Genomic DNA, 26,467 nt, shown 5'->3' on the forward strand with positions numbered 1-26,467 from the left:
GTAGGCTGAATACCGGAAAAATGGATCAAGTGTGTCGTATTGTAATGCCGTTAAATACACAGAATTTGAACATAACGAGCTATGTGCAAGCCGAACACTAAAGTCAAAGTATTTTATAAAAAAAACTTGGGAAAATATAATTCGTGGTTCCAAATGACATCATTTGGCGCATAAAGTAAGCCTTAAAATCCAAACATCAAGTTAACTTTCTAGCTCATATTTACGATCACGTCGCATCTCTATTTCCAACATCACTAACTGAACTTGCTATTGATTTGGTTCATTGATAAATCGAATAAGACCAAATGATGGAATAGATAAAATTATATCTACTGAAATTTTAAAGTTCCTGTTTACGATAAACCCACGACCGATCAAAAACAGTACGAAGTCTGTCGGGGCAGCTAGTAAAATGTAAAATTAGCCTCAGTGCCTTCTACCTTTTTACTGCAGAGAGTTTAACCCTCGGTTGGGAACCCGGCGTTTACCCCTTCGTTGGGCACCCGGGTACCCGGGTACCCAGCTCATGTGCATTGCATAGTTAAGTGATTGTTCCGCCGTTTTCATCAGTTTTATGGCAAAAATAGTGCACAAGAACTAATTTAAGGGTCTTGGCAAAGTGTTTTTGTCTCAAAATCAAAACAAAATGCATTAAAAAACATTTAAAACATAGAACATAATATCATTGAGACCCCTTCACACGGTCATTCTGTACCGAGTACATCGCATAGCAAGCATTAAAATCCAAAAATGATGGTATTTTTCTGTAATTGTTTCAATGAAATTAATTATTTCTTCAAATAAAACTGTTCTGCATCGTAAAAGGCTCTTGCACAACCTACATAATTAATAATAGTGATGCTGACCATGGTGACCGACATAGCAAACTCTATCCTCATATCATACCATTTGTACGAATTGATGTTGCAGATGTGAAAGGTACATAATTTTTGATAAGAGAGGAATGCATAATGCGAAATAGTAATTTTTTAAAACATAAGCTGCCGTTTTTAAGGTATTCCTCACAAATTTACGAGCAGCTATTCATATCAAGGTACCTTCACGATTACACAGTACATTCGCGCAAAGCTAACAGTGTATAGTAAAGAAGTTTCCGTGTATTTCAAAATGTATTATTTTTCAATCTGTGACTTATTAGATTACCACCGGGCAATCATTTTCTGGCTGAGCATTCATGCCAGAGAAGTAGAATATGTGATGTCTTACCCGGGAGAAACAGAATCATCACAATCGATCAGCTACTTGCCAATAGTTTACTTGTTATTGTCGCAGAACTTCACAAATATTTGAATTTAGCAAGGAACAATAAGCAACAAAATCTTTTTTTCGCTATCCGCGTTGTCAATTGTTTTGTCACATTCATATAACTTTTAGAAAACAACATGTGAGGTGTGCAAACGTATAGTGAAGGACGATTACTTGATCCGCAAAAAAAAAATAGTTTCAAGTTTTCTAATTGAAAATTGATTGAAAAATGCGCAAGTTGTCAGATTAGTTTTTCAAAAAGTTGCAATATAGAGCATTTTCTGTCAAATGATGTTCCCGAATACTAAATTAACTACAAGGTTTATAAATCTAAACTATCGTGGTGCCTTCCACTTCCAGCAGAACTCTCTCTTGCTATATTTGCCTCTGGAGTCAACCTAAACCTCGCCGTAAGTCTTTTGAATCAAAATAAACGAATGGTTTACTCATATGTTATGCAAATGGCATTGTACAAACCATTTTTAATCAGTATGAGAAATAATTTATAGGTGAAATTGCACATAAAAGGCTGAATAATGTGTTACTTATTTTTCTCCGATTGCTGGGTATATAACGCAACCATAATTAAAATTTGAATTTATTTTCATTAAAATATTGTAGTTTACTTATTTAACTATTGATAGACCCGAGTATATTGATAAATGTTGATCAAAAGTATTGTTTTTTGTTTATAAACATAGCTCATATGCATAGGCAACGCGCTGGGTACCCGGGTACCCGGGTACCCGGGTGCCACTGGGAGTATGTTATTTTTATCGGCCCATAATTACCTTTAAATATTAGTTATCAAAACAATTCCGATGCCAATTCGGCGTGAAATGAGTTGTACTTTGGGGATCTGGAGTTTCGTAAAAAAATTTTTACGGGAAGTCATTCATTTTTTCGCTGAAACTTGAAATGGATACCCGGGTACCCGGGTGCCCAACCGAGGGTGAAATGGACAGTTTCCACCAAGAGTGAAGAAACTCAGCCATTGAACAAGGTAAATGTTGGCACAGCATCGAAGACCTCATCAGCTGGAAATCTGTTAGCGGAGGCTACCCAATGTTACATCACGACCACTATCAGCGTGTTACAGAGGAGGATAATGATGATGGCGAGCGAATGTGCGTTGGGGTCAAAGCAGTATGCCACAAACGTCAACCACCAACACCACAAAAAAAACACACACACACTCACACACACACACACACACAAAACACACACACACACACACGAGTGACTTGCGACAGAATCCGACCAAACAATCGGCCGGGCGCTTTTTCGCGCTATTCATTACAGTAGATGGCGTCATTCAATCTGTTGCCTCTCAATCATCGGCATGCGCCAGAGTCTTAAAAAGAATAGAAAAAGGGAGCCTACCTTCACCACTTCGGTACGTCGAAGCATCGTTCTTTGTTGTGAAACCAGTACCCATAGTTCGATTACGATGATCTAGTGTCGCTAGTTGACCAACTGGAATCCAAAACCCTCGGTTCAATGCTGCCAGATTATGCTTGGAACGCTTGAGGTGATGTAATGGATAGCGCCCCCCCCCCCCCCCTTCCTCGCTCTGTGTTTTTACTTGTCCGCATCTGCTGGATGATCCCGATTTTGACAACATATGGGTGCGCTAATGACGCAACTTCTTCTCACTTCTGCGCCAAATCGTTAGTGTGTCGGTAAACTGGTGAAACGTGAAGAAGAAAGAACCGCTGCCCCAATTTCGTCTGTCGTCGGCACTGTTCCGACTTTCGCTTTCCAAACAGGGAACCATGGATCTGGCATGCCGTTAGTGCGGCAGTATGAACTGCAAGTATCCCTAGTGTGATTGGAAAGCGACAGGTGACGCTAGCGGTTTATCATTTGAAAACCTTCTCTTGTTGTTTCGCTCTTTTCTTTTGAATATAAGCAAGCCAAGGTGCAGAGGAAGGAGGGATGCTGTGTGATAGGGATTGCATTGCACTTTCACTTTCTCGCTTGTTGTATTTTTTCACTCAGCTTGGAAGCGTTGTGTGTGTATGTGTGCGAGAGGAATCAAAAACGACAGTGGTATGGGTGTTGATCGGATAGGATCAGGAGCTTCTTTCTTTTTTCCTCCGAAACCGACGAATCGGCAGCAGCACAATGTACGTACTACTACTTACCGATGTGATCTGGCTGAGGCGTGACGCTGTCACCGGTGTTCGTGGATGTTGCACCGCTATTGGAACCGGTTCTGATCCCTCCACCATATTTGCGTCGCAAACTACTAGCTCCAGTGGGCTTCGGGCGGTTAAACTTGCTTCCAGTGGTAGTGGTGGTGGTGATGGTGGTAGCGGTGGCCGTCGTGGTCGTCACCACACCGATCGTGCTCTGCTCACTCGATGACGTCACCGTGGCCGTGGCGAGCCGATTTGCGTTCGCCAGCTTGCTAAGGTAGGATGGAGCGGTCGGTCGACGCCTACGGGACAGCAACGACGACGCCGACGTCGGTGGCTGGCTGGTCGTCGCCGAGTATTTCTCTTCGCTCGATGCAGATCGTCGCGTGGTCTCGGTGCGTACGGTTGTGGTGATTGCAGCTGCGTTTACTTGTGCTGTCTGCACATAGTTTACAGGATCGGCTGCTGGACGACGCAAGCTCGGCCGAAACTGAGGCCGCACCTGAGGGATTCCGTTCCCAGGGGAGGTGATGTGATCGCGAGAAGGATAGCCAACATGGGGACGAAGAATGGCGGAAAAGAGGGAAAGAGTTGTAAAACAAAAAAATGATAACTAACAGCATCCTAAAAATCGGTCAATAGCATGGAGGATTCGTTTCCTTTGCCCGCGTTTCTCGGTTGGAGCTAGGGTTCCGGCGTGCTTTTCAAGAGGCACATTACGTGAGCTTTGGAGCATAGAGTGTGTTTGGAACTGTAACTGAAATCAATGTGAGTGCGGGTGTGTGTGTGTGTTTGTTGGGGCGGGGGGCTGGGGGTGTTTGGAACGTGTTTGGAGACAGCCCAGGAGTTGTGGGAAGGCAGCGACTATATAGCATTGACATATTACTTAAAGGGAGTAGACTGGACTAAAGTTGCTAATGGATACAGGTGCGCTATTTCTAGGATTGAAATACAATCATTAAAATCTACCAACACCAATCATAATCATCATCATCATCATCATTATCATCAGCGGCACTAAAGGCGCATCGCTTAAAGCTAAACTATCGTTATTAAACTAAATGGTAAGAATCTGTTTTATAGTGTCCACCATTGCCACTTCAATGAACCAGCCGCGCAGGATCCAATCTGCTGCTGACCTTCAGGAGCCATCCTTTGTGCAGTTCTACAGTCTTCAGTTGCAGTTTGTGTCTTGTCTTGTTTGTGTCAATGTCAACGGAAAGGTTTCTATTCGCAGGATTTTTATCTCGTCTGTTCTTCTAACCCTGTTGACACCCATCTCACCTAAGTAGCTATCTGTTCAATACTACATCCAAACATTTGATTGTCTTGGCTTCTATAACCGCTCAATTGAGGTACGGGCCGTGCATGAGTGTGTCTATGAGTCATTTAGGTCGCTCTTCGACCGAATAAAATGTGGGATGTTGGCAAATGTTTTCTAAATGCTTGCGCCACACTTACATTACAGATTTCTTGGTCAGTGAGCTACTGGTAGAAGTACATAAATGAAAAACAACCGTTAGCCCAAGCATGTTTTGGCATTTTTCAGATCTAATATGCGAGTTTGCTTGGCCGATTGACATCTTAAGCTACGCATGCTGAGATGAAGCGTGTAATCCCGGGGAGGGGGGGGGGGGGGCGGTTAGTGTAGAGCCAGATCGAGCGTCTATGTATTCATCAAGGTCCAACCGGTTCTACCATTGATGCCCATGATTGAAGCGAAAGTCGGTAGTGCATGTTATTTCCGTATTCACTTTTCACTCCACACCGTTTTCTGCTTACGTATTCAAATAGCCAACACCTTAGGCTGGTTCCGACCTCGATCAACTCGCCTCATCGTTTCAATCGTCTGTCCGTCAGCCTAGATTCGAGCGAGGCGTAAAAGGCTTTATTCGAAAGAAGAACAGTGGGGGGAAGTTTGATGGAGAAGAAGCGTGAAACGGAGTAGAAGCGGACTGCGTGACTTAGTCGTGACTACCTTTGCGCTGCGTAGATATTAGAAAGTTGAACTGCGAAGGGAACGCTCTAGCTCTCAATTAACTGTCAACAGGAAATCATTTCCCGCTCATAACACAGGAAATCGTTTTCCAGGTTTTTCATAAGTCTCCGGCCGGTTTCTTATGTTACACATAACCACAAGGCTTCATGTATACGTAATCGCTGTGGTAACCTGAAGCCGATTCTTTTAGATCGATCGCCACTCATCGTTTCACTGCAGGCGCGCGCCACATAACAACAGCAACAAAATAGTTGCACTAAAACAAATCTTGAAACAATGGAGGCATTTAGGAAGTAGGTAAATGGTGGGTCATCCATCACCTTTCCATTCCCGCAGGCAACTCTATACTGGGATGGCCGATTTACTATGGGGTTTGCCTACGGGGATGCACCAAGGTAAGTGAGGGGCGGAAGCAGTAGTGGCATAGTTTGTCATTTCTAGACTTGACATAGCATTATCAGTACCGAACCCTCTATATGAAGACAAAGATGCTGCTGTTTGAGGCATGCTGCCGCACCTGTCCGGAATGGAGCCAAATGTATCTTGCTGTCGACCATATACAGTACCCTCTTATTTTTACATGCAAAGCTCTCTTTGAAGTTTTGCTGTTTCTATTCCTTCTTCTTCATCTGATACTCATGCTCGACGGCTTGAATGAGAACCCGGAAGCTTCTACTACCGCTTTAATGAACCTGGAAAGTAAAGACTGAGCTCTATTTTGATTTCACGGCAAACCGTGAGCTAAACGGTGTTTTATTGGTGGCTTAGAGGATTAGTAGAAAAGTAGCGGAGCGGTAATAGATTTTCATTGTGTAAGTATGGGGCTCTCTGGGCTAAGCTACTCTCCTCGATGCCCAAGGACGATGTTTTTCACTAGTAAGTATACGATACAAGGTTGACTTAAGTTGCTCCATAATTGGTTTTTTCTTGCTTCACGTGATTAATTTTCACGGCTGTTCTCTCCAACCCTGAAGGGCCGCTCTAATGTGCGTATGTGAAAAAAGGCAACTTCCCAATATTTTAATGTCTCTGGGGCAAACATCATCACCAGCACGCGCAACAGAGCACCATAGCAGTTGAACTCAAATGTAGGGTTTTATGCCACCCAGGATAATGTATTATTTTCTTTGAAAAAATGCTGACAAGAAATGGAATCCTACCGACTTTCCTGACCTGAGGTCGCCTCTCGCTTCTGCTTCTACTGAAGGCAAACTTTCACTTTCTTCCGAACAAGTCTTGACTGCCCTGGGAGCGATGTGCTCCTCTTTTCCGAATTTCCGATGATCGCGCCGAAGCAATCGAATCAATTAATTGTAACATTGGGACCTGAGTTAAGTTCTATTTGCTGTCTGTGGTCACAACTTAATTAGTGGCAGCGGTGGCATCTACTATGTAGTAAGCTTAGCTTGCGACTACCTCATAAATCTCACATTGGGCAGCGCACTGTTGGAACATGTGCAACAGCTATATTCAAACCATGGCACGGCCCATTCACATGTGCTTGTAGACACTGGTCAGCAAGGTCAGTAGACATTGATGCAGCAAGTTGCTTTCGTAGACACTGACACACACATGCACACACAAACGCACACACATAGTTGCACAGTCTGGTGGACTGCCGGATCCATGGCACTAGAGAGATAGCTTTGTGTTCTTCATTGGTAAGATCGGAAAACAGCGAAGCCTAGCCCGAACTTCATGCATCGCTCAACAAAATCGCTAAAGTGGGACAGAGCTGCAGCGGAAGTTTTTGCAATGGTCCCATTCTGAATATTGTAAGAAAGGTATGGAAAAGACTTGCGCTCGCGGAAAGATTTGTTAGAATCTAACCAGACCAATGTTTTGCTTCGGCCATGGATCCGGCTCCAGCCGGAGGAAATAGTGAATGGCTTTCAGTTATTTAGTATTATCTGTCTTAAGTGTTGTGTTGTTGGTAGTAAAGCTGAATGGAAATGTAGCTGAACGTAATGTAGCTTAGCAATAGCAACTGTGCCTGTGCGCGTGTTTGCCATTATTTTAAGATATCAGAGGGTGACGCAAACCAACTTTTCTGTTCCTTTAGGAATGCAACGCTCACACTTTGTACAGCTACCGATTTACACCTTGCTATAGGATCTACTAGCTAACATAATACACTCTGCTCTGTGACTTTTGGTGCGATATGCTTGTTCGGACTTTCCGCTGACGACGTCACGAGCATGGCAACCGTTTACCTCGAAAGACGACCGCAACCTCACGGTCTTTGAATAAATTAATTATTTAGAAATTAATTAGAAAAAGGGAACTGGTAACAATCGGAAATAGCAGTCACAGAGCGACTATGCCGAAGTAGAACAAGTATATAGAAAATGACAAACAAAAAATTCAAATTCTGTTAAATTTTGTTCGTACTTATACTACAGAAGAAACCTCACCATACGCATACCACGAAACAGACTTAATGTACTATATTAAATGCTATATTAAATGCTAGAATTACTACACACTACTAAAGACGTCTCCTTTTGCTTAATTTTTTATGCTTCGTTCATTCCTGACAAAAAACACACATACATTTGCAAACCATCCGAAACTTCCTATGACTCGGTTTCCCCAGTTGTCCGGTGGACTTACAGACTAATTGAGTGACAAGACGGTCTGAAAGGTAATCGTGGACGGGTGATGGTTGGAAAAAAGGAAATGCGAAAGAAACCGATAAGTGAATCGCTTCAATGGTTAATGTTAGTCCTGGTACGTCTAAATCTTCCAAAATACTGTGTACACCTATAAAGGGCGCTTCGAACGATTCCCTTACCACTCTCGCTTATGAGTAGCTACCACAATGGTGTGTCTATACGGTTTACTATTGAAATACTTATTCTTATTCTGTCAAACCGTGAGCTAGCTGCGGATACCCTATATCTTGCACTGGCCGCATGGTTACAGTTTAGACTACGATCAGCAGCTGGTAGCATGCGTAGCAGCGCTTGCCAAGTTATCTCTCAATTGCCGGATCTGCGGAAAACTGTAGTGAGGAATGTTTGCCAATGAATGGTTGTTTAAGGTTAATTTGCAAAATGAATGCAAATCGATTTAGGGTTGGATTTGGAGTAAGCAGGGTGGGTTATTGCTAAGTGGCACCTTGTCCATGTGGAGCTATAAAGCTACAGACGAATGAGGTTTGCAATCGCTCCCATCAAAACGTCCTTCTAGAGGAAGGATACCTTATATCTAGATGAAGGCTAAGGAAACCGGAAGGATTTTTAACACGAGGAAATAAATAACAGTATTAACAGATTCATTCCATCTTCTACATTTGCTATATAACCATAGACTGAACCTTCTATACAACCAACACATAAAAACTTTATGATAAAAAGGTTTAGGGTGTTTAGAGAAAGCGCAGGTGTTTGTTTATGGCAGAGGCAGAGAAGAAATGTAGAGATAGAGAGAGTGTGTGTGTGTGTGTGTGTGTGTGTGTGTGTGTGTGTGTGTGTGTGTGTGTGTGTGTGTGTGTGTGAGAGAGAGAGAGAGAGAGAGAGAGAGAAAGAGAGAGAGAGAGAGAGAGAAAGAGAGTGCGAAAGGGAGGAGGAGGGAAACAGCGAATGAAACCAGGAAAGACAAGGAAACAGACAGAAAGAAAGCTCCAAACACACACGTACATGATAGGAGCTAGAGATAAACGATCATCCAGGTGTCTATTCCCGCTGGACGTTAACACATCCGCAATGTTTCAATGTTTCGGGCACGTTTCAATCCAATCGCCACAGGCGATCGTTATCGCCCTACGGGCATCAACACCATAATTTCGTGTGGAATTGTCGACTATTGCTATGGCCCATCTGACAAAAACCGGATAATCGGACCGGTAGCATGTGTAATACCAAAGGATGAAATGCTAGAAAATGGAAAATGTAGAGATGATCCTGCTTTCATGCTGGTGTACTTAGAGCATACACACACACAAACACACATGCACACGTATACGCGATGACTACACGCTCGTCCATGCCGTTTACGATCATCGCCTGGTTGTATCATTGCTGCTAAACATCCGCTACCGTAGATACCGCTTTCTGCCGCTGCCGACTTGTGGCTATTGCTACTGCTGCTGTTATTGTTGCTGTTCTTGGTTCTCGTGCTGTTTAACTAACCTCAGCCGAGCGGCGTAGAAAGAAAGCAGCCGAACGGGCCAAACTGCCACGTTCGCTACTATCTCCTGTGGACTCGCCGGACAGCAAATCCGCACCGGCACGCTGACCTGCACGACTACCCAGTATTTCGCGATCGAGATGAGCTGCTTCGAGTGCGACCGGGTCCGAATCGCTGGTTAGCTGGCGCGTCAGTTCGTCGTTATCGAGATCTGGCCGGTAGACTGGTGAGAACTGGCGCTCCTGTCGTTCGCCAGAAATCTCACGCGTTACAAAGTCAGGTCGCAGTATCGGTGTCAGCGGTACGCTGTACTTGTCGTTCTTGCTCTCGATCTTCAGCACGTGGGCGCCGATGGTGCCGTCGACCGGCAACGATGCCGGTAAAACATACTTGATGTTAAAGTCGATTTTAGTGATTGGTGCAGGAGTGGTCGTCGTCATTGTTGTCGTGATCGTATTCGTCGTCGTCGCTGTGGTGGCAGCGGTGGATGTATTTTGCGTAGTGGAGGTAGGTACGCCCTTCAATGGCACACCAACCGGAATGTCTTTGGACCTACGGAAGGAGCCGACGCTAGGAGTCTCTGATGCTACCCCACCAAAGTTCGGTCGCAGGGAGAGTGACGAAACATACTTGCGGCCATTTAGGTAGCGCGATGGTGACCGCGTGGTAGCAACAGTCGCTGGCGGCGCATCCGTCGTGAGCAGTTCCGTAGTGCTGTCTAGCTGCTCATCGGAGACGACCTCCCGGTTATAAGCAAAGTCCGGTACCCTCGGTGGCGGTTCCGTCGGCCGCTTGGCGTATTTGCGCTTGCTCTCCTTGCTTGGTAGCACTAGCGGGCGTACTCGATCGGCTACAGTTGCTTCCGACTGCTCCATCGACGGTAACTGTTCCGGTGTGGTTGTTATCACCGGCGTTGTAGTCGTCGTCGTCGACGTCGTTGTGGTCGGATTGTCTGTCTGAGCAGTGGGTGTTGTTACAGTAGTGGTCGTAGTGGTCGTAGTTGTCTCACTCGAGGGTTCTTGGAAGGAGAACTCGGCCGGAAGCGTATACTTATGTACAATCTCCCGTTGCGTCGAGGAAGCCACCGGTGTCACCTGGGTGGTAGTGCGGGTCGCCGTCACCTCAGTCGTATACTGGTCAGCAGTGTCAGTGGTTGTCGCGCCCGAACCGCCACCATTATCGTATTCAAAGGTCGTGTGCGGTGGTGGTGATGGTGGTACTGATGGTCGAATCGTGCGTACCGAACCGTGCGCAACCGTCGTGAACGCTTCCGGCCTTCCATTGCTATTTACCTGGATGTAGCGTTCCTTCTCCACCACTAGCGGCGTTATCGTTAGCGGAAGCTCCTCCGCGGTATTTCTGTCAACTCCTGCTGCTATGGTAGCCGTACCAAACTTAACGCTCGAGATCCGCTCAATCTCCTGCTGTGGTGCTACGGTTTCCGGGTCAACCAGCGGTAGCTCGGTAGTGGGGAACCCACCGGCTTGTCCGTTGTTCTTCTGCTCCGCATCGAACAGCCCTTCGAGTGGGATCGTGGAGGTCTCCACCGTGAACACACTGTTCGACGACAACACCATACTGCGTCCCCTCGTCTCTCTCTCGTTTGAACTTTCGGTCGCCGTCACCGCGACCGTCTCGTTTTCGTACAGCAGCTGCTGGTTCTGGTTGTGTGTATTAGTGGTAGTAGTGGTCGTTGTGCTACTGCTACTACTGCTGCTCCTGTTGGTGGCCTGATTCGGCTCGACCAACCGTATGATGATCTTGCGATTGATCTCGCCGAGCTTCTGCATGACCGGCAGGTCGTCCGGATTGCTAGCGTTCTTGGTGTAAATCTCGACAACGCGATGGATCTGGACCAGTTTGTCAGTCCGGTTCGCGGCCGGCAGCTCGATCTCCTGCTCCTCGGTGCGGTAGATCTCCGTCGATGACGGTACCGACTCGGCGTTCTCCTTGTCGATCGAGAACACGTGGTATAATGTGGTCGGCTTCACCGTGGTCGTAGACGTTCTACCTCGGTCCTGCAATATATTGACATCATCAATATCGATATTATCATTGATCATGTACTTGGTGTCGACCGTATTCAGTGTGGTGTAGTGTGTTTCATCGGATGCGGTGTAATATTCGGTTGTAGTTCTTAGTGTGTTACCGCCTCCCGTCGTCTTTTCCTGCTCCTGCTCCTGTGTGGAATACGCGGTCGTCTTCTCGACTATCTCGTTCTCCGCCTCTCCTCCTGCGCTAGTGTAGTTGGTGATTGCTTTTTGGCTGTTGTTGTTGTTGTTGTTGTTGTTGTTGTTTTTGTTTGTGGTAGTGGTTGTAAAAGTGGTGATAAGAGGAGGTGCGGTCGCTGTTGTAATGGCGCTAATGCCCGTTGCTGTCAGATCTGTTCTCTCTCTATTTGAAGTGAACAAAGTCGTGGTCGTGATCGTTTGCGTCGTTGTCTCCAGTTCCCCTTCAGAGTATGTCACGGTCGCTTCTACGGTTGGCTCGGTAGTGGTTAGTACCGTGGGTAGTAGTGCTCCTGCGCCTCGTGCTGTGCCAAACAGAGCGGTCGGACTAGTATGTGGTCGGTCAGCAGCAGCACCACTACTGCCGACGGCTGGTACCGTGATTGTGATCCGATTACGCCGAGCGTTGGTTGGTTTGCGTGGCTGGTAGCGCCTGGTAGGTGCGCTACTCTCCAGGTCGCCCGCACCGACACGTGACAAAACTTTCTCGCCCGCTTCGTCGCCACTGACCCCATCGAAACCTGGCGTTGTCGACCGCTGGCGTTGGCCTAGCGTTGGCCGGGTGCGCGTGGTTGGTGTGAAGCGTGGTCTCGGCGTTGTAACGCTGCCTTGCAACACCGTCGTGACGCCTGCACCCACCGTACCGTTCTGGCTCGGGATCTGGGGCTTGTAGCCACCAACGTTGCCAAATAAGCGTCGTGCACGCGTCGTAATGGTTCGCAGCGTCGTAGTCGTTGAGCCACTACCTCCATCTCCCACCGTCGGCTGGTTATTGTTGAAGATGAAACGATTGCTGCTGGCGCCTAGCGTAGGTCGGACCGATCCGATGATGCGTGGTCCCGATCCTGAACCGATTACCGGTGGTCGGCGGAATCCTCCACTCGGTACAAGCTCTCCCGAGTTGAGAACTTGGGCATTGGTACCGTCAGTACCGAGCGGTCCGGACAACTTTTTGCCTTGACGCTGCGCGATCTCATTCTCATCTTCCTGCTCCTCGCCACTGTAGCGTTCATAGGACGAAGGCAGTCGGCGTGTCGTTCCACCAAAGCGCTCGCCACTTGTCTCGCCCTCGTACGTAGTGCGATCCGTTACCTCATCGCTGTCCAAGGAAGCCATTGGCATCGTCGTTGTCGTTGTGCCGCTAGTGCGAAGGAACGACTGCGGTCGCTTGGGTAGCAGGAGTGAGTTGCGATTCGGTGCCCTTTGCTCGAACGGTTTCGGTGCTACGCTCGCCTTCGGTTGGTCGAACGAGTTAACGAACGTCTGCGATGGTCTACGATTGGCTATCAGGTCCGGTCGGCGTCGAGTCGGTCGGGGTCCGACCTCACCCACCTCATTGGACGCTGGTGTCGACGCTGGTGGTGAAGCAATTGCCGTGGTAGTGCGGAAGTTGATCGCGCTGAACGGTTTACGTCGGCGAGCGGGCACGAACGAACCTGAGCCAGAAGCCGTCGGTAGTGACACAAGCGTTGGCTTTGATGACGACTCTGAGTCGCTCGTCACTTCCGACTCCTCGGTCGTGGTGCTCGATAGCCGGTTGCGTGCCAGCGAAAAAGAGGGTCGATTGCGGCGAGTCGGTATGAACTTGCGAATCGGTTCTGTCGGTTCCGTCGCCTCGGTAGTGAGGATGCGGCCGGTGAACCGCCGCGATGGCGCTCCGGTCGCCCCGAACGCTCGTCCCTGCGGGCTTCTGCTCGGGATCGACTCGGACTCGATCTGCTGGCTGTCGTTATAATGCTGGCGTGTACTGGCCAGTTTCCGGGAAGTCAGCGGTACGGACGGTAGTGTAGCTAGCGTTGTATCGAGTAGAATCACTCCCACCTCATCTTCCTCTTCTTCCTTTTCCTCCTCCTGTCGCTCGGGGAAGGCCAGTAAGCTATCGGTGTTGAGCTGATCGAACGTAGAACTGATCTCGTTTGATGCGTCCTTCGAGATCATGGTGGTAAAGTCCGAGTTTGCGACGTTACTGTCCGGGAATGTCCGAGGTTCGACCGTGTACGGCTCGCTGGACGGAATGGGGGTGATCGTGCTCGTCGTAGTCGTTGTCCTCGAAGCAAACAACCGCTGGCGCCTGTCCGGTGACGGTGAAGCTACTTTCTGTTCCTCCTCCTGCTGTTGCTCCTCTCCATGGACAGGCGCTGAGGTGGTGGTTGTCCGTCGCCGCACGCCACTACCCCTCTGCCGTTTGGTGGTCGAAATGCTGTGTAAATTATCACTACCCTCGTTACCGGCCGGCTCGCCGGCTGGTACGGCGAACCGTGATGTGCCGAGCGCCTCCTGGCGTCTGGCGAATCCGAATGGTCTGCGCGAAGGCTTAGCCTCAACCACTGGTTTAGCATCAGCCTCTTCGGTGTTGCTGCTGAGCGGTTTAGTGGTTGAGCGGAACCGTGCAGGACGCGTTGGGCGTGTTATACGGCCCGGGATAAAGGTTTTGTTGGTGTTCACCTCTGACACGACCACGTTTAGCGTTGTATCGCTCGACTCGGTCGTGACATGGTATGTTCCGGTTCGACTGCGTTGCAGCAACCCTGACCCGCCGATGAATGTTCCTCGGCGCGGCTGCGGAGTCGTTGTGTCTACCTCGGCTGGGTCCACGCTATACACAGTGGTCGGCGGATCGGCCACGGTGTCTGGCAGCTCGGTTCGCTCGGTCGACATATCATTCAAATCCTCGACGAAAGCACTTTCCGCGATATTGGACGCCACATTGTCGCGGTCGAAGCCGAATGGGCGGCCCTTGAACGTCGGTGTCCTCACGGCCGGTGGCAGCGAAGTACTTTGCGACTCTTGCGGCACTGCCACGTCACCTCGACCGGCCCTTCCCTGCTCGGTCAGTTCGTTTCGGTTGCTAAAACCGTACCGCAATGCGGTACCGAGCGTCAGCAGAATTCGCTCCTGCGTCATGAACGGATCCTCGAGGATGCGCGTATACGACCGGATTTCTCCCGTCGGTTCGACCGTCGTCGTCGGTGGCATCGTTGGCGGTCCAGTTTCGATCGTTGGGTCGATAGTACTCGTAGACGTACCGCGACCACTGTACAGCTCGAAGTTGACACGGCGCAATGCAGCTTGTCCTACAGTGCTGATGCTTGTAGCCACTGAGGCTGTCGTTATTGCGGTGGAGCTACCTAGACCGATGGCAAAGCGGCTGGCAGCCAAATTATCCGTCGGCGATGGTCGTGAACGGCGGCGAGACTGCTGTGTAGGAGGAGCTACCGAGCTGGAAGGGTCGGTTGTGGTCGCTTGCGCCGTTCGGAGGCGCTGGCCGGTGCGTTCCGGTGCACCGGACACCCCCTGCTCCGACAACGCAGTCGTGGACGCCGTGGATACATGAAACCGAACATGACCCCGTCTGCTGGGGAGCGTTGGCCGTGCCGTTCCGATTTCCGACGCCAATGACCCCGATGACGACGACCCAACGTCACCACCGGAACGGGACTCGGCTCTGTCGACAGCAGCCAAACCGACCCTTCGCTGGCGTCCGCTGGCTATAAGATCAAATCTCTGGGCATTGGAATAACTCACCTTGACCGAGCGCAGTGTGTTCGAGTCGCTGAGATCAGCCGCTAAACTAGGACTTATGGTGGTGGTAGTCAAGCGCGTTGGTCGAGTTGGGCGCGTACGGCGCACGCCGGCTGGAAATGGGCGCGGCGCCACCTTGATGCCCTGCGTGAACCCGCCACCTTCGTTGACCTCAAGCACCGCAGCACCAAGGTTGTTAGTAACAGGCGATACGAACGCTTCGGTGGTGGTAGTGATCTCAGGAGTGGAAGTGCTGGTGTACGGTGATGGTTTCCTAGATCTTTGTGTGAATTTGAAATTCTGGTTAGGGTATGTAAAGACCTCATTAGGTAGAATTGGAAGACCGGACAGCAAGGCACTCGTAGATGCCGGCGTCGCTGCCTCTGTGGTCGTAATGGTCGTCGCCGTTGCGAACGACGTATCATAGGTAGTAGTACCCAGTTCTTCCGCACCCAGCTCGTCGGCGACACTAGCATTCGCAACGCCTTCAACTTGGTTAAGCACGGTCGTTAGTTCGAAGAGCGATGGATTGGTATCGGCCAGTGTGGGCTCCACGATGTCTACCGCTACCTGATTCGCCTTTTTGAGCAGGTGCTGCTGCTGTTGTTGCTGCATGGACTGCTCTACTGACGCCTCAGATTTTGGTGCACTCGTAGTGACGAAGGTAGTCGGTCTGTATAGACCATCGTGTCCGTCAACAATGATGTTACTGCTGACGCCAGTACTACCGCTATCACTACTACTACTACTACCACTACTACTACTACTACTGTTACCCCTATCGATACTGACGCTACTATCCCTAATGATGTTGGTGTCATCGAGGCTGTTGCCACGCTCGACGCTACTGTACTGTCGTGTGCTGTAAGGTATCGAGTTGAGTTCTGATGGTGAGGCATCGGATGTAGTGATCGTGGTGGTGGTCGAAGCTGTGTATATAGTTTGGAAGTCTGTAGAGGGTACCAAAAGAGAAGAATCGGTGCCTACATCATCTCGTTCGACCTCCTGGAAGCGACTGCCTATGTTCTGGAGGTTCGGTGTTCGTCTACGATCGATGGTGTTGTAGCTACAGGGAAGGCAGGGAACATTAGGTTGGATGGAAAATGGGTACCACGGCCACACACACACACACACACACACACACACACACACACACACACACACACACACACACACACACACACACACACACACACACACACACACACACACACACACACACACACACACACACACACACACACACAGACGCGCACACACACACACACACACACACACACACACACACACACACACACACACACACACACACACACACACACACACACACACACACACACACACACACACACACACACACACACACACACACACACACACACACACACACACACACACACACACACACACACACACACACACACACACACACACACACACACACACACACACACACACACACACACACACACACACACACACACACACACACACACACACACACACACACACACACACACACACACACACACACACACACACACACACACACACACACACACACACACACACACACACACACACACACACACACACACACACACACACACACACACACACACACACACACACACACACACACACACACACACACACACACACACACACACACACACACACACACACACACACACACACACACACACACACACACACACACACACACACACACACACACACACACACACACACACACACACACACACACACACTTTGGGCGGAAGAGTGGGGCAGCAAATCGACGGGTCACAGAGGTACTGCGCTGCTCGAAGCGCTAGCTCAGCTGGATGTGATCCTGGCGAATGAAGGCTCGACGAGTACGTACCGGAGGGACGGCCGAGAGTCGATTATCGACCTCACCTTCGGTAGCCCCCAGCTGATCGCCGAGATGAACTGGAGGGTGTGCGAGGCCTTCACTGATAGCGACCACCAGGCGATTCGGTATAGCGTCGGGCGGAGATCGAAGGAGAACCAGAGGAACGCTCGCTCGCAAGACAGGAAGTGGAAGACCAAGTGTTTCAACGTAGACCGCTTCCTTGCTGAACTCGAGGTGCTCATAGAGAAGGAGCCACAAAACGCGGACGAACTGGTGGATGCGCTTGTGAAGGCGTGCGACAAGGCCATGCCCAGATCGACAGAGCCGCGAAAGCACCATAGACCAGCATATTGGTGGAACGAGACGCTGGACTTCCTCCGAGCCGCCTGCCTGAGAGCCAGGAGACTGGTTCAACGGGCAAAAACGGAGGAAGATCGCGAAGGAAAGCGGGTAGTGTTTCGGGTCGCGAGGTCAGCGTTCAGGCGGGAAATCCGGCGCAGCAAATCGGCGTGTTTTAAGGAACTGTGCGCGGCAGCCAACGGTAATCCGTGGGGCGACGCGTACCGCATCGTGATGGCGAAGGTGAGCGGACCGGCGACAGCTAGGGTGCAGTGTCCAGAGAAGCTGAAAGCTATAGTGGCCAAGCTTTTTCCGACGCACGAGCCAACTGAGTGGCCACCAACACCATACGCGGATGACCACGAAAACATAGCGGCCGAAATCCAGATTTCTAACGAAGAACTCATTGAAATCGGAAGGAAGCTGCCAGCAAACAAGGCGCCAGGGCCGGACGGGATCCCGAACGTCGCGGTGAAAACTGCGATCAAGGAGGCCCCCGACATGTTTCGGGTCGTCTTGCAGAAACTGCTGGAAGAAGGCCACTTTCCGGACAAGTGGAAGAGGCAGAAGCTGGTGCTGTTGCCAAAGCCGGGGAAGCCCCCGGGTGAGGCGTCATCATACAGGCCGATATGCCTGATCGATACGGTGGGCAAGCTGCTGGAGAAAGTCATCTTGAACCGCCTCTCCAGGTACACGGAAGGAGAGAACGGGTTATCGGAGAGGCAGTTTGGCTTCAGGAAAGGACGATCGACAGTTGACGCGATCAACATGGTGGTCAGAAGGGCTGAGCAAGCGCGGAACAAAAAGAGGACGGGCAAACGCTACTGCGCCATTGTAACGCTGGACATCGAAAATGCGTTTAACAGCGCCAGCTGGAAGGCAATAGCGAAGGCGCTACATCGGTTGAGAGTGCCGGGGTACCTCTGCCGTATCTTGAAGAGCTACTTCAAGAACAGAGTTCTCCTGTACGACACGGCTGAGGGCCGGAAGACCGCTGAAATCACCGCAGGCGTTCCACAGGGGTCCATTCTGGGGCCTTGTCTGTGGAACGCTATGTACGACGATGTCCTGACGCTCCATCTACCCGAAGGGGTGCAGATCGTTGGCTTTGCCGACGACATCGTCCTTTCCGTGGAAGGGGTATCGGTCGACGACGTACAAATGCTGGCGAACGAAGCAATAGACCAGGTGGTCGAGTGGATGGCGTCAGCGGAGCTCAAAGTGGCCCCACACAAAACGGAAGTGCTGATGGTCAGCAACCGCAAGGCAGTTCAACATGCAGCGATCGAAGTCGGCAATCAGGACATCGCTTCGAGACGACAGCTGAAGTACTTGGGCGTCATGCTCGACGACCGCCTAAACTTTAACAGCCATGTGGATTTCGTGTGCGAAAAGGCGGCAAGAACCATCAACGCGCTCTCAAGGATCCTCCCGAACAGCTACGGACCGCGCAGTAGTATAAGACGACTTTACGCTAACGTCTCGACGTCTATACTCAGGTACGGAGGACCGGTGTGGAGCGCGGCGCTGGAGTCGCATGCGGGTAACCGCATTAAGCTGAACCGCACGTACCGACTCATGACCATGAGGGTCATAAGCGCGTACAGAACGATATCGTCAGAAGCGGCCTGCGTCATCGCGAGTATGATGCCTATTGGCATTATCCTGGCGGAGGATAGGGCTTGCAATAGCCGAAGGGGCACCAGAGACGCGCGTGAAGTGGCCAGGAGAGAGTCAGTGGCCCGGTGGCAAAGCCAATGGGACCAAGCTAAGGATGGTCGGTGGACACACCGGCTCATTCCGGATCTGGGACTATGGATCAGTAGACGGCACGGCGAAGTTAACTTCTTCCTGACGCAGTTCCTGTCAGGGCACGGTTGCTACCGGAGTTACCTTCACCGATTCGGCCACGCAGGATCACCAGCGTGTCCAGAATGTGGAAGTGGCGTAGAAGAGACGCCGGAGCACGTGATGTTCGAGTGCCCTAGATTTGCTGCGGAGAGGGCTGAGTTCGTGAATCTCGGCGCCGACGACATCGTAGCAGAAATGTGTAATAAACAGGCGACGTGGAACGCGGTGAGCCGCGCAGTGACGAGCATAATGTCCACACTCCAGGCTAGGTGGAGGAGAGAGCAGGGGAACCCGACACTAGGAGAGGCGTAAGCGTCCAGCCCCCCCCCTAAGTAGTCACCTCGACGTGGTCCCGGGGGGGATCGAGGCAGTGTTGAAGAGCAAGGAATTTTTTTTAGCGGGTAGGCACTGGAGTGAATCCCGCACAACGTCTTTTGAAGATTTTTTACCTTGCTTTACCAAAAAAAAAAAAAAAAAAAAAAAACACACACACACACACACAGGAGGCCGTTGAACGCGGGCGAGTGCGGAAGTGTTTTACCTTGCTCCGTCCTGGAACGGTTTTTTGCGTGCGGGGCCGGTGCGGGAGGCCTTCCGGTGTGAGAGACGGATGAGTGAAGGCAGAACGCTGCCTTTCCCAGTGTGGTGCAGTGAAAAGGCGTGACGGATAGGGCACGAATTGTGATTTTTCGGTCGCGGCAGCCCGGTTCACGTAGAACGGCCCTGCGCTTCGTTGGCAGACTGGCCCAGCGAAACAGCTGTGGTCAGCCAAAAGCGCAGCGGTTGTTTGTGGTGCGGAGCTGGGGTGAGTGCGCGACAACAAACAGTGGCCGGCAATCGCCGCAGTGCTAGTGAAGCCGAGCGTACGCTAACGGTGTAGTGTCAGTGTGCGCGGTGGAGCAGGCAGCTACGCGGTCGGCATGGACGGGTTCTTGAGGAGCCGAAAGACGGCGCGATCGCAAGATCGAGAGCGGGCTGGCATGCAAGGTGCCGCGCAAAGTGCCGTGCAAGGTGGCATGCAAGCCACGGTGCAAGACGTTGCGCAAGGTGCCGAGCAAGACGGCAGCCAGGCGGGAACGCCGGGAACGCCAACAGCCGAGCAAGAGACTGGAGTATCGGCGAACGTAGTGGAGAGGACGCACGACATGGCGAAAGAGCTATACTCGCTCGTAATGTCGAAGCACAACATCCTCGGCACAGTAAAGGAGATGCAAGCCAAGCTAACGGCAATGGCCCAAAGAGCAGTGCAGGAGCACAGGCGGCTTCTGCAGAGAGCCGAGCAGGCGGAGCAGGAGCTCGAAGCGGCGGCCACCCAGGCGAAAGAGCTGCAGGCAAGGGCCGAGGCAGCCGAGGCGATGGCCGTGGCGGCTGAGGCGATGGCAGCAGAAACCGAGGCGAGGGCAGCAGAAGCCGAGAAGAGGGCAGCAGAAGCCGAGAAGAGGGCCGAGGCGGCGCAAAGGGCGCGGGCGGAAGCCATGATGGCAACGCCAGCGATCGACTTGGCAACACCGAAGGCGAGAATGGAAAAGCGGAAGCGGGAGACCCCAGGGGAAGAAGAGGAGAAGAAGAAGCCCCGGGGACCCGAAGGAAGCCCTGATGCGGAGGGTGAAGAAGGCTGGCAAACGGTGCCCGTACGCGTTAGGAAAGGGCCGACGAAGCCAGCTGAGGGCGCCAAAACCGGACCTAAAATGCCGGCGAAACAGCGTCCGGTGGAGAGGGCAAGAGGAGATGCCATACGGGTTGAGATGAAGGGCATAACCTATGCGGATCTTCTCCGGAAGATAACCTCGGATCCAGCTCTCGAGGCTATGGAGAAGGAAGTGGTGAGGACGAGAACCACACGGAAAGGTGATATGCTCATCGAGCTAAGAGCGGATGCGAAAGTTCCCACGATGGAGCTGCGGTCGATGGTCCAGAAGTCCCTCGGGCAGGAGGAGGGAGTGAAGGCACTGTCGCATGACACGGCGATCGAGTGTCGGAACCTGGACAGCATCACCACCGAGAGCGAGCTGGAAAAGGCCCTCAAGGAGCAGTGCGGTGTAAAGGAGATCTCTTCCTTGGTACGATAATATGAAGGTGGCAACGGTCTGGCTGCACCCACAGGAAGCAGGCAAGTTGCTGGCGAAGGGCTCGGTGAAGCTACGCTGGTCGGTCTGCCCAATCAGAGTGGCTCCGCGTGTCGACCCGAGTACCAGAAAGTGCTACAAGTGCCTGGAGCTGGGACACCTGTCGGTCAACTGCAAAGGCCCCGACAGGTCGAAGTTGTGTTACAACTGTGGTGGAGAGGGGCACATTGCCAAGGATTGTTCGTCGACCACGGCATGTATGCTCTGCGCCGCCAGCGGTGACAACAAACACGCACTAGGCGGACCGCGGTGCAACGCATATCGTTCGAGGGTAGCCACCAAGCAGTAATGGAGTTCATCCAGGTGAACCTCAACCACTGCGAGACGGCACAGCTACTGCTGGTGCAAACGACAGCAAAAGCGGAGTGCGACGTAGCGCTGATCTCCGAGCCGTACCGAGTGCCCGAAGACAACGCTACCTGGGTGGCAGATAGCTCAAAGAAGGCGGCAATCTGGGTAATGGGAAAGCACCCGATCGACGAGGTAGTGTCCAACTCCCAGCAAGGATTTGTCATAGCGAAAGTCAACGGTATCTTCGTGTGTAGCTGCTATGCACCACCGAGCTGGGGCCTGGAACAGTTTAAGAAGATGCTGGACAACCTCACCAACGAACTAGCGGGGAGGCAACCAGTAATTATCGGAGGAGACTTCAATGCTTGGGCGGAAGAGTGGGGCAGCAAATCGACGAGTCACAGAGGTACTGCGCTGCTCGAAGCCCTAGCTCAGCTGGATGTGATCCTGGCGAATGAAGGCTCGACGAGTACGTACCGGAGGGACGGCCGAGAGTCGATTATCGACCTCACCTTCGGTAGCCCCCAGTTGATCGCCGGGATGAACTGGAGGGTGTGCGAGGGCTTCACAGATAGCGACCACCAGGCGATTCGGTATAGCGTCGGGCGGAGAGCGAAGGAGAATCAGAGGAACGCTCGCTCGCAAGACAGGAAGTGGAAGACAAAGTGTTTCAACGTAGACCGCTTCCTTGCTGAACTCGAGGTGCTCGCAGAGACAGAGCCACAAAACGCGGACGAACTGGTGGATGCACTTGTGAAGGCGTGCGACAAGGCCATGCCCAGATCGACAAAGCCGCGAAAGTACCATAGACCAGCATACTGGTGGAACGAGACGCTGGACTTCCTCCGAGCCGCCTGCCTGAGAGCCAGGAGACTGGTTCAACGGGCAAAAACGGAGGAAGATCGGGAAGGAAAACGGGTAGTGTTTCGGGTCGCGAGATCAGCGTTCAGGCGGGAAATCCGGCGCAGCAAATCGGCATGTTTCAAGGAACTGTGCGCGGCAGCCAACGATAATCCGTGGGGCGACGCGTACCGCATTGTGATGGCGAAGGTGAGCGGACCGGCGACAGCTAGTGTGCAGTGCCCAGAGAAGCTGAAAGTCATAGTGGCCAAGCTTTTTCCGACGCACGAGCCAACAGCGTGGCCACCAACACCATACGCGGACGACCACGAAAGCGTAGCGGCCGAAATCCGGATTTCTAACGAGGAAGTCATGGAAATCGGGAGGAAGCTACCAGCGAACAAGGCGCCAGGGCCGGACGGGATCCCGAACGTCGCGGTGAAAACTGCGATCAGGGAGGCCCCCGACATGTTTCGGGTCGTCTTGCAGAAACTGCTGGAAGAAGGCCACTTTCCGGACAAGTGGAAGAGGCAGAAGCTGGTGCTGTTGCCAAAGCCGGGGAAGCCCCCGGGTGAGGCGTCATCATACAGGCCGATATGCCTGATCGATACGGTGGGCAAGCTGCTGGAGAAAGTCATCCTGAACCGCCTCTCCAGGTACACGGAAGGAGAGAACGGGCTATCGGAGAGGCAGTTTGGCTTCAGGAAAGGGCGATCGACAGTGGACGCAATCTCCACGTTGGTCAGAGAGGCAGAAAAAGCCCAGCAATGCAAGAGACGGGGTTTCCGGTATTGCGCGATAGTAACGCTAGACATCGCCAATGCCTTCAACAGCGCCAGCTGGGAGGCAATCGCGAAAGCGCTACACCGTCTGCGCGTGCCGGGATACCTGTGCCGAATCCTGCAAAGCTACTTCGGGGGCAGAGTGCTCCTTTACGACACGGCAGAGGGTCGTAAGACGGCGAAAATCACCGCGGGCGTCCCACAGGGGTCCATACTTGGGCCGTGTCTGTGGAACGCCATGTATGACGACGTGCTGACACTCCCCTTACCGGATAGGGTGCAGATCGTTGGCTTTGCCGACGACATTGTCCTATCTGCGAGAGGGATATCAGTCGAGGACGCCCAAAAACTAGCGAACGAAGCCATCGATATGGTGATCGAGTGGATGGCGTCGGTAAAGCTGAAAGTAGCTCCTCACAAAACAGAGGTGCTGATGATCAGCAACCGTAAAGCCGTGCAGAATGCAGTTATCCACGTCGACGACGGCGACCTCCGGTCGAAGCCGATCAGCATCGCCTCGAACCGGCAGTTGAAATACCTGGGCGTCATGATTGACGACCGGCTCAACTTCAACAGCCACGTGGACTACGCATGCGAGAAGGCAATAAAGGCGATCAACGCGCTCTCGAGGATCCTCCCGAACAGCTACGGACCGCGCAGTAGTATTACGTCTTTATGCCAACGTTTCGACGTCTATACTCAGGTACGGAGGATCGGTGTGGAGCCCAGTTTTGGAGTCGCACGCGGGCAACCTCACAAAGTTGAACCGCACGTACCGACTCATGACCATGAGGGTCATAAGCGCGTACAGAACGATATCATCAGAAGCGGTCTGCGTCATCGCGAGCATGATGCCTATTGGTATCATCCTAGCGGAGGATCGAGTTTGCAGCAGTCAAAGGGGAGTCAAAGGTGCACGCGCAGCGGCCAGAAGAGAATCGGTGGCTAGATGGCAGAGCCAATGGGACCACGCCACGGACGGTCGGTGGACACACCGGCTCATTCCAGATCTGGAACCATGGCTAAGTAGGCGGCACGGAGAGTTGGACTTCTTCCTGACGCAGTTCCTGTCAGGACATGGCTGCTTCCGGAGCTACCACCATCGATTCGGTCACGCAGGATCACCAGCGTGTCCAGAATGTGGAAGTGGCGTAGAAGAGACGCCGGAGCACGTGATGTTCGAGTGCCCTAGATTTGCTGCGGAGAGGGCTGAGTTCGTGAATCTCGGCGCCGACGACATCGTAGCAGAAATGTGTAATAAACAGGCGACGTGGAACGCGGTGAGCCGCGCAGTGACGAGCATAATGTCCACACTTCAGGCTAGGTGGAGGAGAGAGCAGGGGAACCCGACACTAGGAGAGGCGTAAGCGTCCAGCCCCCCCCCCCCCCCCGAAGTAGTCACCTCGACGTGGTCCCGGGGGGGATCGAGGCAGTGTTGAAGAGCAAGGAATTTTTCTAGCGGGTAGGCACTGGAGAGAATCCCGCACAACGTCTTTTGAAGATTTTTTTACCTTGCTTTACCAAACAAAAAAAAAAAAAAAACACACACACACACACACACACACACACACACACACACACACACACACACACACACACACACACACACACACACACACACACACACACACACACACACACACACACACACACACACACACACACACACACACACACACACACACACACACACACACACACACACACACACACACACACACACACACACACACACACACACACACACACACACACACACACACACACACACACACACACACACACACTTCCACTTACCGGTTCGGAATGGTGCGCTCCGTTGCATTGATTTCGGCGACATTCACCGTTGGTTCTGCCGTTTGCGGGAAGCGATTGCGATTCCCCTTGCTGTAAGGCACTGAACCCTCTTTTCCTCGTACTCCTTCGTTGATCTCCTGTTCCGGTTCCTCCTGCTCGGCGATACCCGTCGTTGATGCCGTTGGGCGCTGCCGCCGAATGCTCACGTACTTCGGGCCCGTCGTCGTCGTCATCGGTCGTTTCGCAGCGAACGTCGACGGTTGGTTCTCTTCTTCTGAGATCTCGTCACCCTCACCTTCCTCGTCGTCGACAGCATCGTTGTCGGAACCGTGCTCGTCGTACCGGTCTTCGATCGAGGTTTTCTTGGTTGGGCGCACGCGGTTCAGCGTAACGTACTTCGGCTTCTCCCGGAATACACCCTCGAACTCGGGCAGCTGATCTAAACCCTCGTTCTGTGGCCGAGCCCGGCTGTTGCTGTACGAGTTGCTGCTGCTGGTGGACCGTACGACCGAGGAGTACTTATTCTCGGGCGATGTGCTTGCTCCCGGTCGCTCCTTCTGCGCTGAAGACGTGATGATAGCGGGCCGAAATTTTTGGCCAACCGTACCGGCAGTTCGGCTCAATACGCGCTCGTACAGAGACTTGCTGATCGTGGTCGATGGTGTGGTAGAAATAGGATCGGTTGCTTCCCCTTCCTTCAGCACGATCGAACCGTCCTCCTGGGCCTGCAGCTGCTTCTCGAGCTCCTCGATACCGCCGACCTTCTTGATCAGCGCGATCAGCTCCTTGATAACCTTCGGGTCCTCCTCTGGTTCCCTGTACCCTCCTTCCTTCTGCACCTCCTCCTCCTCCTCCTCCTCCTCCTCCTCCTCCTCCTCCTCCTCCTCTTCCCCATCGAGGAAGTTTGGGGTGGCCGTGGTCGTCGACGTCGTTGTCGTTGTCGTACCTCGGTTGAAGTACGTGTTCCGGCTAATAGCGGCCGTAATACGCACCCGGTTTGTCGTGGATGAGATAGCTGTTGGCACCTGCGTGGTAGTGGTCGTGGTGCTGGTGGTCGTAGTCATCGTCGACGGCGTCTGCTTCTCGCAAATCACATTACGCGCGTAGTCGCACGAGTCGGCCAGCTTGTTAAACACCAGACCGGACGGGCAGGTGAACTGATGCGCCACGAGACCAAGGCTTGGGCTGTCGAGACACCAGAAGTACTTCTTGCAGTCACGCGGATGCGGAAAGAACCCTTCGTCCGCACATTTGAAATCTAGATTGCAAAACAAGAGA

The 26,467-nt window shown here is 51.9% G+C and overlaps 1 protein-coding gene across 7 annotated transcripts in view; it reads right to left on the reverse strand.

The window, feature by feature from the left end:
* The window catches only part of LOC125948448 (mucin-5AC), a 55,194-nt gene that overhangs the window by 7,072 nt on the left and 21,655 nt on the right, over positions 1-26,467 (reverse strand). For 5 of the 7 annotated variants that reach the window (XM_049674537.1, XM_049674527.1, XM_049674508.1 and 2 more), the window contains 4 exons: positions 25,190-26,447; positions 16,251-16,353; positions 9,540-11,555; positions 3,414-3,909 (listed from right to left, as the gene is read on the reverse strand). In XM_049674537.1, coding sequence (XP_049530494.1) covers positions 3,414-3,909; positions 9,540-11,555; positions 16,251-16,353; positions 25,190-26,447 — 3,873 coding nt within the window. Of the gene's footprint in view, positions 1-3,413; positions 3,910-9,539; positions 11,556-15,290; positions 16,354-25,189; positions 26,448-26,467 lie in introns of all 7 variants that reach the window. The other 2 variants (XM_049674548.1, XM_049674568.1) reach the window with 2 other exon arrangements.

The sequence above is a fragment of the Anopheles darlingi genome, chromosome X, assembly GCF_943734745.1.
Source record: "Anopheles darlingi chromosome X, idAnoDarlMG_H_01, whole genome shotgun sequence".
NCBI classification, from domain to species: domain Eukaryota; kingdom Metazoa; phylum Arthropoda; class Insecta; order Diptera; family Culicidae; genus Anopheles; species Anopheles darlingi.